Source organism: Pristiophorus japonicus, chromosome 15 (assembly GCF_044704955.1).
Source record: "Pristiophorus japonicus isolate sPriJap1 chromosome 15, sPriJap1.hap1, whole genome shotgun sequence".
Lineage (NCBI taxonomy): Eukaryota > Metazoa > Chordata > Chondrichthyes > Pristiophoridae > Pristiophorus > Pristiophorus japonicus.
Window position 1 is genome coordinate 134849327 of NC_091991.1, and position 13332 is coordinate 134862658.

The 13332-nt window shown below is 44.8% G+C and overlaps 1 protein-coding gene across 1 annotated transcript; it reads left to right on the top strand.

The window, feature by feature from the left end:
- Positions 1-809: 809 nt before the first annotated feature.
- LOC139225873 (tumor necrosis factor receptor superfamily member 17-like) lies at positions 810-3572 on the top strand (the record flags this gene model as incomplete). The annotated part of the gene is made up of 2 exons (XM_070856730.1): positions 810-981; positions 3130-3572. Coding segments are annotated over 2 exons (447 nt in total), but the record flags the coding sequence as incomplete, so codon positions are not given.
- Positions 3573-13332: the final 9760 nt, after the last annotated feature.

Genomic DNA, 13332 nt, shown 5'->3' on the forward strand with positions numbered 1-13332 from the left:
GTTACGGCCAGCTTCAGAAGAAAAATCTGGGTCTTCAGAGCAATTCTACCCTGTACAGTCTCTATTGCATAGAGTGAATGTGTTCATGCTAACACAAACTGCCCGCTATACACAGTGGATGATAAAATTATCTGAATTAAGCTGCCTGAAATCTCCACTTTCCAACTACCTCCTGTAGTTGTTGACAGTGCAAACAGCTGATTGAAGCTTCCTGAAGACCTAACTTTACCTGAAATCAGCAGAGATTTTAAATCCGTAAGTACTGAACTGCACGAAATAGCTGATGTGCTTAACACATTTTAAGCGGCGCCTTTGTAATTATCACTTATGATGACAAATGATTAGTACCATTTGCACAATATTATCAGCTGTCCGTGATGGGTGTAAGTGGTGGGACTGATCGAAGTTCCAAATCTTGGACTATGCCAACAGAACAAGAGAATTAGCAGGGGGGAATTTGAGGTCCAGTTAACCTGATCATATTGGACACCTCCAAGCAGCAACAATTAAAAGTTGAGTTTGCAGAGATCTGATCGAGGGAGAATGGCAAGAAAAGACCTTCACTGAAGAGAGGTGTTCAACACCATTTCGGTGATAGGCATAAGAAATTGTTGTCAAAGAATATGTTTATAAGATTTATTGGAAATTATTCCCATTGGTTAAATTTAAATTTGTTTTGCAGTGGAAGAGTTTGTTTTTATTGGCTGTGATGTGAAATTATCATTACAGTATACCTGGATAATGAATGAACAATGGAGACCTACATTCCAATATAACTCCTGTTAAATGTGTGGTTTATTTTTTTACTCACAGGTCCTCCAGTATCTTCCATACCTACTTGGAGTAACGAGACAATTAGAAACTTTTGGATTATTATTGGATTACTTCCACTTTTAGCTATAACACTGATTGTATTCACTCTTGTCATTCGAAAACTGCATCAAAAGAGAGCAAGTACACCATTTAAATCTACAGGTGAAGGTAAAACGTTTGGATTTCTACTGATGAACCATATAACTTTACGTGTATTTTAAAATTAAATTGGAACTTAAAAATATTTATGACTTCAAAATTCGAATTAAGTGCGATCATTTTAAAATATTCAAAGTTAATAAGGATTAAATATAAGGGTATATCTACTAGAGCCACTTCTTTGCTTGGAGACCAAGTTTGAAGTATTGCATTATTGAAACCACTTTCTGTTGGGTATATCTGATGCACAAACGTCTACAATGTTGCAATAAAAGTGAACTGTACAGTACATGATCAGAACGTTGATCTTGATTTTAGTTGGATCAGACTATTGTCACCGTCTAACATATTAGATACTAGTTGCCCTCCTGCAGTGGTATGCCGCCGCACGCTGCTCCCTCTGATGTCCCTGGCCTGCTGATGGTCTTGCAGGCCGCCGCACGCTGCTCCCTCTAATGCATCTTTCAATCATAGTAAATCCTCTTAAATTCACGAACGTGGCCTTTCGATGGCGGTGCATTTACCCAGCGAGGGCGACAGCTGCAAGTCAGGTCGCTGATTGCAGTGCGAGCAGGCACAGCAGGACGGGCGAAGGAATGGCAAGAGTTTATAGAAGGAAGTGACCGGGGCCCAGGAAAGGCGCGAGTCTGCGGCCCAGAAGAGGCGAGGGCCCAGGGGCAGCACGAGCCAGCCCTCACTGCTATATGTGTGCGCGCTCGGTCCGTGCAGCAGAACTGGTCTCCAGTCGTCTTGAGTAATCCTTGCCTCTGGACCAAGACCTAGCTCTGTCAAGCCCATGTGGTGGCTGGTGTGCAATGGCCACCACATGTTAAAAAAAATCCAAGCACAGGCATCTTCCACCCTTCAAGATGTAGTTCGGGATCTGGAATATGAGGTCCTTCATTGAAACACCTGTGAACTCATTCCTTTTTGGCGTGGAAGCAAGTCATCCTCGCTTTGAGGGACTGCCGATGATGATGAGATACGAGTATTGCAATTTTAGAAATTGCTGAGTTTATATAAGATGTCAAAGATGAAAAACATGATTTTTTTTTCTTACCTAATTTTGTCAATAAAGAAATGTAACTTTCCTATTCATAAGTCCCGATTCTCCCTCAGTGATGCATACACAGCACTGCATTGTGCAATGGAAGATATTAATCATCACTGTTCAGCACCAAACTCATTTAAGTCTTATATACTTATATACACATTTCCCCTCATTCTCCCCAACCTATCTAATTCAAATAATCACGTCGACATGGCCTAGTCCCGTCATCATTTTAAATATTTTGATCAAATCACCTTGAAGTTTACATTTTGCTAAAGTAAAGAGATCCAACTCTCTGAGCCTATCTTGATAAATAAGTATTTTTAAATTAGCTTATTAATTTAGTGGCCCTCTTCTTGGCCTTCATTGGTTGAATTGTTCATAAAAAGACAGGATTGTAGGTACAAAAGTAAAATACTGCGGATGTTGGAAATCTGAAATAAAAACAGGAAATTCTTGAAATACTCAGCAGGTCAGGCAGCATCTGTGGAGAGAGAAACAGAGTTAATGTTTCACGTCGATGACCCTTTGGATTAGAATTGGAAAAAATTAGGATGTAACAGATTTTTAAGCAAGTGTGGGAGCAGGGAAAGGAGGAAGGGGAAGAAAATACAAAAGGGAAGGTCTGTGAAAGGGTGGATGGCAGGAGAGATTAAAAGACAAAAGGGATGATGGTGCAATGCAAAAGGAGATGGTAATGGGACAAGTTAAGAAACAAAGTGTAAATAGGAATGGCAGCAATCATCAACAGCTGCCATATGAGAGAAAGAAAATAGGGGCAGAGGATATGGTCTGCCATTGTTGAACTCGATGTTCAGTCCAGAAGGCTGTGAAGTGCCGAATCAAAAGAGGTGCTGTTCCTAGAACTTACGTTGAGCTTCGTTAGAACAGTATAGGAGGCCGAGAACAGAGAGATCAGAGTGGTGCGGAGAATTAAAGTGACAGGTCACCGGAAGCTCAGGGTCACGCAGCCTGACTGAAGCAGGCTGAACCAATCTGTGTTTGGTCTCCCCAATGTCTCCCCTAGGATTGCAGGTATTTGCCTCCCAATTTATATTACATGGTCATTATTTTAATTTATGTCTTTTTTATAATTCAAATTGCAGAGGTTAAATTCGACAGCAATGTCATTGTTTCAAGTTCCAAGGAAAACACTCTGGCTAAAGATGTACAGGAATTCTCTTCTGTAAGGAATCAACAATCAGAACTGTCTGTGGCCTGTGAAGTTTTCAAATGCACGTATCAAGGAAATGAAATTAAGAAATTGATGGCAGGTGCCCAGGGAACCTGTGACTGTGATGCTTCACTTCCTTTACCAGCCACAGAAGAAGGAGCAACAGTTCTTGTCACGACCAAAACTGTAGAATGGTGTGGCGATTAAAAGATGTAGCAATCTCACCAATAAGAAGATTATCAAAACTGAATTATGTAACTAGTAAGCCTCTGTATAACTATTACTGAAAGATACCTTACTGAATCAGAATCTACACTTGAAGACCCAAGTGATAGGAAATAATTGTAAATATAAGCCTGTATTTTGATACTAATTTGTTGACAAAACTAGTTGATGCAAATTAAAATATTGCACAGTATTTTGGTGTTAGCCATGCTGCAATTCCTATGTTCCTTGAGTAGAAGCACCAAACATACACAAGCCACGAGGGATGGAAGAGGAATTTTTTCTGTACAGCAATACTTTATTTAAAAATGAAGGTATATGGAACTCGCTTACTAATGTAGTCAGCAGTATTGTTTTACAATCAGGAGAAAACGTAGATATGCTATATCGAAGTACTACATAGTATTTTGGTGTTAGTCATGCTGTAATTCCTACATTCCTTGAGCAGAAGAATTATCTTTTTTGGTATACCAAGGGTTAAAAATAATGGACAGGATTTTGCTATCAGCGCCGAAGGAACCGTTCTCATCATTCACCTCACTGACAGTAGCCCACAGATGTTTTGCGAGCTTGTCAGCGCAGATTTCCACTAATCTGGCGTCTGATCCAGCATGGTGCCCTCTATCAGGGATCTGTGGCAGCTGTGAGCAGAAAAAGACACAGTGAAGCTCTTCAATTAATCAGTTTAAAGACATGCAGGGGCCGAAATTCAGCTCCGCAAAAAGGCCTCTTACTGGCAGAAAACGATGGCCAGGCGGAGGAATCGAGCAGCCACTGACTTCCGGTCCAATGGCTGCCTCCAGTGAAATTTAGCTCTGGAATTTTTCTGGTGGTCCTCACTTCCGCCCCGCTGCTGCCAACCGTTCTAAGTGCGTCATCAAAGGGCGCACCGCTGATCTCCTGCACCTCCATTGCACCTCCCACGAAATTTAGCTCCAAAAATCTTTAATCTGCAGCGCAGTGCCCCCGGCAGCTTTTTCTGTCGGCGCACCTTGCTTTCAGTCTGTGAGCCATGGCAATGCGGCAGCCCTTCAAAGGGTGTGCGTACTGCCGCGGCCGCCATGTTTTTTTTTGTCGGCCGAATGCCAGGATCTGGCTGGGCTGCCAACAGGCAGCCTGGCACCCCCGCTTAGGTGCAAGACCGCTGGCCTGGCTGAAAGCCTCCCTGGTGGACCAATGGACCGAAGTTTCAAAATGCTGAAAACTCTCCCCTTTAAGTGAAGGGGAGAGTGTGGTGACGCACACCTGTCATGACGTAATCTCTGCTCCGCTGCTGACTGACAGCGTTGGAGACTCCATGTCACCTCTACTTCCGCCCCTCTAGAGTACTTACCACCCCACTTCCGCCCCCATTATGACCAATTTCCTGTCTGCTTATAAGAAAAAACGACAAAGAGCTGAATTTACCGAATGAGGCGACCGCATCCGCGCAGCAGAAAAACACTTCAGGAGCAGAAGGTGCGACCCATTTCGGGCTGAGGTAAATTTCGGGCCCGCAGGAAGCGGCCAAACCAGGAAGTATAAAGTAGTAAATATAAATTAGATTTAAATCATGTATAGAAAGCGAAATAAAGATTGGGAAAGATAGATGGGATTAAGGGAGAGAGATGAAAGAGACAGACAGAACATATTTTAAAAACATTGTTTTTTGACTCTCCAATATTAATTTTCTTCTGAGGAAAGGCGACTCCATGCTTGTAAAATTAATTGTTCACGGCCAGAGAGATTGTTCAGCAGCAATTATCACTTATTATGCTGTTTAAAAACTCAATTACTCTTGAATGCAACAGGCCTAACTTTTTCAGTCATTTTTAGTGTGGAACTAGTGGACAAGTACCCTAAGTTCACACCATTGCAGTTGTTTCAATGCCAAGTCTATTGGCAACAGTGCACCCTGTGGAGAAGCAGGGTATCTCTGAGAGCAACTTTTGGATTTCTGCATTTAACTCTGCATGTGCAGATGCACCCAGATTTACCCTGTAATAATGGTGGGCTATGATAGCCTCACCATTATTATTACAGCAAAATCTGGGCCATTAATGTCCCTAATAGGCCTAAATGGGGAAGAGGGGTAAGGGAAATAATTATGATTAAAAACTGTGACAACCCCTGCAGTTACAGCTATTTCAGTGTAACAGCCACCATTTTGTGTCTTGAGAACCACATCTGTCAAATCCTCATAAGCTTTTACAATAATTTAAAGATGTTCACTTTATTTTAGTCTCTACTATAACATAGTATTTTGTTTTATTCATACATTTGGACAGTTACACCATCTAGAAGTATGTTGTTTTACAGAAATAACAATTAATTTCCATGTTATATATATTGACATGTCAGCACTGCAAACACTTTAGTACCTTATTGCAAAAGCTGATGAGTAATTGAAAGAATTCTTATAACAAAATGGCATGTTACATTGAAGTATCTGTAACAGCAAGGACCAAAATGCATAGTTTTATAATACTTCACCTTTCCTATCCTTTGCCTCAATTAGCCATTTTAAAGTTTCAAACATTCTTTAGGTCCAAGGTTCAACTCCTATTTATCTATAAAATATTAAAAATCTTACATTTGCATGCACTTCCTGTTGGCACGATTTCACTTCCTGTTATCACATTTTTGTCACTTTTTGTGTCAACTTTTTAAATTAAATTCCTGAGTCCACATTATAATGAAAAACACCTAGATAGACTTGTCACACTGCGCAATTGCATATGGCTCTGGAGCAACTTTTATCTTGAATTTTCAGCTGAACTTCCTCAAGATAAAAATAAATTAGTCTGTTAAAGCCTAAACTGTTTAATTTTTAATCATAATCTCCTGCTCACTGGCCCATTCCCTTCCCACATACTGAGAGGGAATGCTGTTGGAAAACAGGTTAATGTCAGCATTTTTTGTTTTAAATCTCAAAGTCAACCATGTAAATGTTTCCATTCCCAGCACGCCTTCCTGTGAAATCACTAACCTTCCTATGCTTCTTCGGGCTAACTGAATACTAACTTTGCCTGCCGCCGTAAACGTGGCCTAAGATTTGGCCGCTTGTTTAAAATGCCTTAGTGGAGCATAACGTGAAGAAATTACCCCCTTCTACCCACCCCCCCGCCTCCGCCTCACGGTTAGAAATTCTGTAACTCCCACAATGAGCATAAAGTGTACAACTGCCTTCCTCCTATGATCGTAATTTCTTTCCAGTAACTGAGTATTAATTGCAGAATCCACACTGAGAATAAATTCCACAATTCCTGTTACACAAGCAAATCATGGTATTCCAGGTTTCTAAACTGCTGTTATGTCCCTTTTTTGCCAATAAATCTTTTCATTAAAGTTTTATTTTTAAATACATAAATTGCTAATTAAAAATGTGAAGTTCTCATCATTTCAAAATATCTTGTACATATACAGCACCAATTATTGCACAAGAACACAAAGAAGGACTTTGTACTGAGATTGAAGTTTGTTAATCTATTGAAAAAAGTCACTTGATTTTATAGTTTAATGTTTCTGTTTGAGTACAAAAGCAAAATACCACCTTCCACCCTATCATAGACCTTCCCTTTTGTTCTTTTCCCCCCCTCCCCGTTCCTTGCTTCTGTACTTACTTAAAACTTGTTTCCTCTCTAACTTTTTCCAGTTCTGTTGAAAGATCATCGACTTGAAACCTTAACTCTGTTTCTTGCTCCACAGATGCTGTTTGATTTGCTGTGTATATTGAGCATTTTCTAATTTTGTTTCTATTTGAGTGTTTGTTTTTACCAATAATTGAAGGTCAGAAATCAAAATAAGATTAAGGAAAATATTATCCACCCGATTATCCACCACCACCCCCCCGCCCCCCATTTCTCTTCCAGTTTTTTTCTTCTTTTAGTTGCCTTTGTGACATGCATTATTACCCAGGCAAAGGAAAGGCTGATAATTTCCTTTTGCACTTATGGAAATGACACTCCTGCACTGGGCGATCATGAATGAGCAAATGAGCTGATTTACCTCAGATTTTTCCTCTCCATATGAAAGTGGCTTCACTCCAAATGAAGTCTTTCACAGTATGTCCCAGCGAATTAAGGAAACGTTATTTATTTATGTGTGAAACATCTTGAGGGGTTGCAACTGGGAAGATAAATATTAAGGATGTGTTTATTTGTACGAACTGAATAGCAGCCATTTCTCTGATTGGTTCTCCATTATCACATGACCTATTGCTGATTGGTCCCCTTGGAGGATAAGCCATACCCTGAAGTTCCTCTGGAATGTGTAACTGGAACTGCCCGGCCCAAGTTCTGACTGACTTTCCCATTTGTAATTCGATCCATTTTGACTTCGGAAGCCACAGAGGATCTCCCCAAAAGCCACCAAGTTCCAGCCGAAGTTCCTTACGCCAGCACGTGCTGCCTCCACCAGCCGAAGTCCCTTACACCCGCAGTCCCTTACACCCGCCACCCCTCTGCCTACCCGTCCTACACGTTATAGATAGGGCTTTGTGTGTGGATTGTTAACAGGTTTATTGGGTATGAAATGAATAGTGACAGTGTCTTGACTTCTGGATTTCATCCATCCCAACGATGTCCCTTGTAACACATGCACCGAGCTTACACGTACCAGGGGGTTGGAAGAACATGATCCATCTTCCCTGAGTTCCCTCGCTCCCCTCCGATCTCCCCCACCTGTGTCTCTCTTTTCTCCCCCAGACTCTCTTTCTCTCTCCCCCAAGGCTCTCTCTCTCTCCTCACGGAGCACTTTATGGTGCCGCTTGACTCTTCACTCAAACTGAAAAACGAACTGCTGCTGGCCGCCCCGCTTCTCTCTCTCTCCCTACCGCCTGCACACTTCACTCAAATTGCCACTGAGAAATGAACAGGTCCTGGCCACCCGCTTCCTCTCTCTCCCCGCCCGGTCGGGGGCTTGCGGCTCAATTGGACAACGTGAGCAATTGAAGAACGTGGCCCCACTTTCGGTTCCGGTTCCGGTTTCGGGCGGGGGGTGGGTCCGGAGGATGACACAGGCACAGAAGGATGCGAAAAGCATAAGGACAAATAGTCACTCTGAAATATTATCATGTCGTACTTGCTGTAAGTAAATTCCCTAGAAACACTGGTTTAGCAATGTGGTTGGAATGCATTTATTCACAACAGTTTGCATTTCTATAGCATCCTTCATACAGGTAACACTTCCCAGAAAGTTTTACAGATTGGGGAATAAATTGGACACTCAGCAAGGGGGAACTGAATAGGCACAATGAGAATATGGGATTTGACTGAAAAGAAAAGTCTTTTGTCAGATATTAAAAGCAAAGCGGAAGGAGATAAAACAGGGATTTTTGCAGAGCGATCCAGAGGGCAGGGCATGTTGTTTGAAAAACTGGCCACATATAGAAAACAGGTAGTCGACCAATATCAGAGAAGAAAAGAACATAAACTGGGTCACAAAGGAGATGACTGAGGGATAAGTTCATGGAAGCATTTGAAGGTAAAGATAAAGATTTTGAAAAGTGTAAGCATTTGTAAGCTATTGGAGCCTGGTGAGGACCAGGATAATAGGAATTACCAGGTTTTGAGTTGTTGTTGAAAACCAAGGTAATAGTAAAAAACCTGGTCTGGAATCTCGCTGGAACACCATGGGGGAAGCACAGACAGAACACTGTAGCCCTAGTCTACTCTGCTGCAGAATACTGCTCTGCCTCGTGGTCCTGCATCCGCCACACAAAGATCATGGACGTGCAGCTACACGTCGCCATGAAGACTGCGTCAGGAAAGCTTAACTCCAACTGAGTGGCTCCAGGTGCTGTCCCAAATTGGCCCACCTGCCATTTGCCCTGTCACCACCGTGCTCTGTGAGATGGAAAAAATCATGAGCAACATTAACCTTCCCATTTACGAAGACTTGAAAACGTACCATGAAAGCGCTTAAAATCACTGGGAAACAGCAGCCAATGTTCAAGCAACTGACCCACTATCCAGGAATCGTGGAATGCATGCCACATAAAGAACCAACACCTCATCACTGACCCAACAGCAGAGGTCCCTGGCTTCGACCTCTCTCTGTCATGTATGTAGACCATGTATACTAACTGTATAGTCACATAAGGTGTGCCACCAGAGGGCACTGCAGTGGGAGACCTGAGGGTCACCTGCATAGGTGTGCAGGGCCCAGTATAAAAGGCTGCCTGCCATGCTTGTGCCTCACTCTGGAGTTACAATAAATAGGACTAAGGTCACAACAGCTCAAGTACAATACTAGACCTCGTGGAGTCATTCATAAGAGTATTAAAGACATAACAGCTGGCGATGAGATTACGAACTTTCACGCAAAAATGACTAACGATACATTCGAAAAGTTCTCCGAGGGTAAAGATTGGGAAGCATTTACGGAGCGGCTCGACCAATATTTCGTAGCAAACGACCTGGTAGGCGATGATCCGGCCACGCTGGCAGATAAGCGCAGAGCTATCCTGTTGACCAGTTGTGGGCCCGTGGTCTACGGCCTCGTCAGGGACTTGCTTGCACCAGAGGAAACAACGACCGAGTCATACGAGGAGCTGAAAGTGCTAATTCAGGACCAACTCAAACCGAAGGAGAGCATCCTCACGGCCAGGCATCGATTTTATACACACCACTGCCCCGAGGGCCAGGAAATCGTGAAGTACGTTGCCGACCTCAGGAGGTTGGCAGGACCGTGTGAATTCGGCGCATCCCTCGCTGATGCATTGCGGGACGTCTTCGTAATTGGCATCGGTCACGAGGCCCTTCTTCACAGGCTACTGTCTGCCAAAACCACCGTCACTCTGCAGAAGGCCATCAGCATCAGCCAGGTGTTCATGACCTCAAGCTGCAGCTCCAAGCAGATGATGACTCACTCTCGGGACTCAAACTTGGCCAGTACTGTAAATAGAATGCACCTTTCACAGGCAGAACTGTTGAACGTGAATCTGCCCAGGGCAGAGTGTACAGGCCCCCGAGTCCTTTAACTCAGAGTCCGCCGAGGGGTGTAAACTAAGTCGAGTCAGCAGATGGCTGTGAATCCAGCGCGGATTACGAGGAAATGGCTAGAGAGGCAGCTCAGTCCCACGATGAAGTGTATGGAGTATATACCTGCACCACAATTTGTCCTCCAGTGATAATGAAAGTCGAGATAAATTACGTTCCAGTCTTCATGGAAGTGGACACAGGAGCGAGTCAGTCAGTAATGAGCCAGGAAGCCTTTGAGAGGCGATGGAACGATCAAGCTGAACGACCCAAGCTGGTCCCGGTTCAGGCAAAGCTGCGCACCTACACCAAGGAACTGATATCAGTTGTTGGTAGTGTGGATGTAAGTGTATCCCATGATGACGCGGTGCACAATTTACCATTGTGGATTGTTTCAGGTGATGGACCAACGCTACTTGGAAGAAGATGGATGGGGAAGATTCATTAGAACTGGGAAGACTTCTTCCCTCCAGCGATCGATGTCCCCCGTGCTCAGAGCAGAGCAGGCCCCCAACTTTGGTTTGACCAGGCACCGGAGAGCAGATCCGCGCAGCCCCCGAGGCACAGACCGCTCAGCACGACTGCATGGCGATGATCCGGCCGAGACGACCCGACCGCACCTTCCCAGTTTCAGTGGCAGGACTCCTGGGAAGGAAGATTGGATCCGAGGGCGCCTTCCCAACTTCAGGGGCAGAATCCCTGGGAAAGAAGATCCCGGCAGTCGACATCATGGACAGAGAAAAGATAGCATCCAAACCACGAGGTGCAGCGTTAATGGAGCAACGACATGTGGTTCCAAGCAAGGAAGATGATTGGGGTAAAAGTAGTAAGGCCATTTTAAAGGAGGCCAGCAACCCGCCATTTTTGAATGAACTGTTTGAAATTGGTAACCGATGTAAAAATCCAGCTGTAATGAGCAAAATGTTGTTGAACAATGTCGGGTGCAAATTGCAATCAGCTAATGGAGCGGGCGAACACCTAACAGTCGTATACAGGTCCAGCGGGCTACCCAATGCTGTAACCTGTGTCTCCAGGACCAGAACGATGTATTATAAAGTGTCCCCAGAGCTGACAGAAGTAGACAAGCCGCAGAGTAAACGATCCCTGGAGAGCAGAGGCACTGGTAGCGTTACCCTGCCTCAGATCGGTTTAACATTGCAGGCACCCGATGGCATGAACTGCCATGGGCCAGAAACTGTAAACTGCGCCTGTCATATATCCTATATGGCTACTGTTGGTACCATCACAAGGTGTGCCATCAGAGAGCACAGCAGTGGGAGGCTTGTAGGTTATCTGTACAGGTGTGCCTGGCCTAGTATAAAAGGCAGGCCACAGGTGTGATCCTCACTCTGGAGTTAACAAATAAAGGACTAAAGTTACTACAGTTCAAGTAGAACACGTTGCCTCGTGGAGTTATTATTAGAGCATCCAAGGACATAACAATTGGCGACGAGATTACGGACTTTCACGCAAAAACGGCTACCCTTGGTATGTTGCAGCAGTTCGCTGATGGTGATGATTGGGACGCCTTTGTGGAGAGGCTTGACCATTTCTTCACAGCAAACGACCTGAGAGGAGACGACCCGGCCACACTGACTGATAAGCGCAGAGCTATCCTGCTAACCAGTTGTGGGCCCACTGTCTATGTCCTCGTCAGGGACTTGCTGGCACCAGCGAAAACAACGACTAAGACATACGAGGAGCTCGTAACCCTGATCCATGAGCAACTCAAGCCCAAGGAGCGCATCCTCACAGCCAGACAACGGTTCTACACACACCAACGGCCCAAAGGCCAGGAAATCGCGAAATACGCCGCAGACCTCAGGAGACTGGCTGCACTGTGTGATTTCGGCAACCACCTCAATGAAGCACTGCGGGACATTTTTGTTATTGGAATCGGCCATGAGGGCCTTCTTCACAAACTACTGTCGGTGGATACCACAGTCACACTGCAGAAGGCAATCTCTGTGAGCCAGGCATTCACGAACTCGACCTGCGGTTCTCGGCAGATGATTCACCCTCAGGACTCAAACCTGGCAGGTACTGTGCACCGAGTGTCACCTTTTAGAGGCCGGACTGTAGAACGCGAACCCTCTCAGGGGAGAGAGAACAAACCCCCAAGTTCCTTAACTCAGAGTCCGCCGAGGGAGGCTAATCGAGTAGCTCCATGCTGGCGTTGTGGAGGGAATCATAGGGTTCACCAGTGCCCCTTTAAAGACCATGTATGCAAGGGCTCAGCACACAGAGCCACCTCCAGTGAATGTGTAAGAGAAATATGACTCACTGCATCGATGAAGAGTCTGCAGATGGCCATGAATCCAGGTGGATTATGAAACGATAGGCAGAGAGGCAGCTCAGCAATACGATGAGGTATATAGCATGTTTACTTGCAACACCGAGTGTTCCCCGTTGAGGATGGAAGTCGAGATAGATGGCGTTCCAGTCTTCATGGAAGTGGACAAGGGGGCGAGCCAGTCAGTAATGAATCAAGAAGCCTTTGAGAGGCTATGGGACAATCAAGCTGAATGACCCAAGTTGGTCCCGGTTCAGGCAAAGCTGCGCACCTACACCGATGAACTTATCCCAGTCGTTGGCAGTGCGAATGTAAAGATACTCCATGATGGCACGGTGCACAAGTTACCTCTGTGGATTGGTGCAGCTGATGGACCAACGTTACTCGGAAGAAGGTGGATGGAGAAGATCCATCGGAAGTGGGAAGACTTCACCACTCCAGCGATCAATGTTCTCCGCGTTCAGAGGCACAGTAAGCCGTCACTTGAGGGTGGACCCGGCACCAGAGAGCAGACCAGCACAGCACCCGAGGCACAGACCCCTCAGCATGATTGCGTGGAGATGATCCAGCTGAGACGACCCGAATGCACCTTCCAGGCTCCAGTGGCAGCACTCGGGAGGAAGAAAATCTGATCCAAAGGCAACTTCCCAGCTTCGGT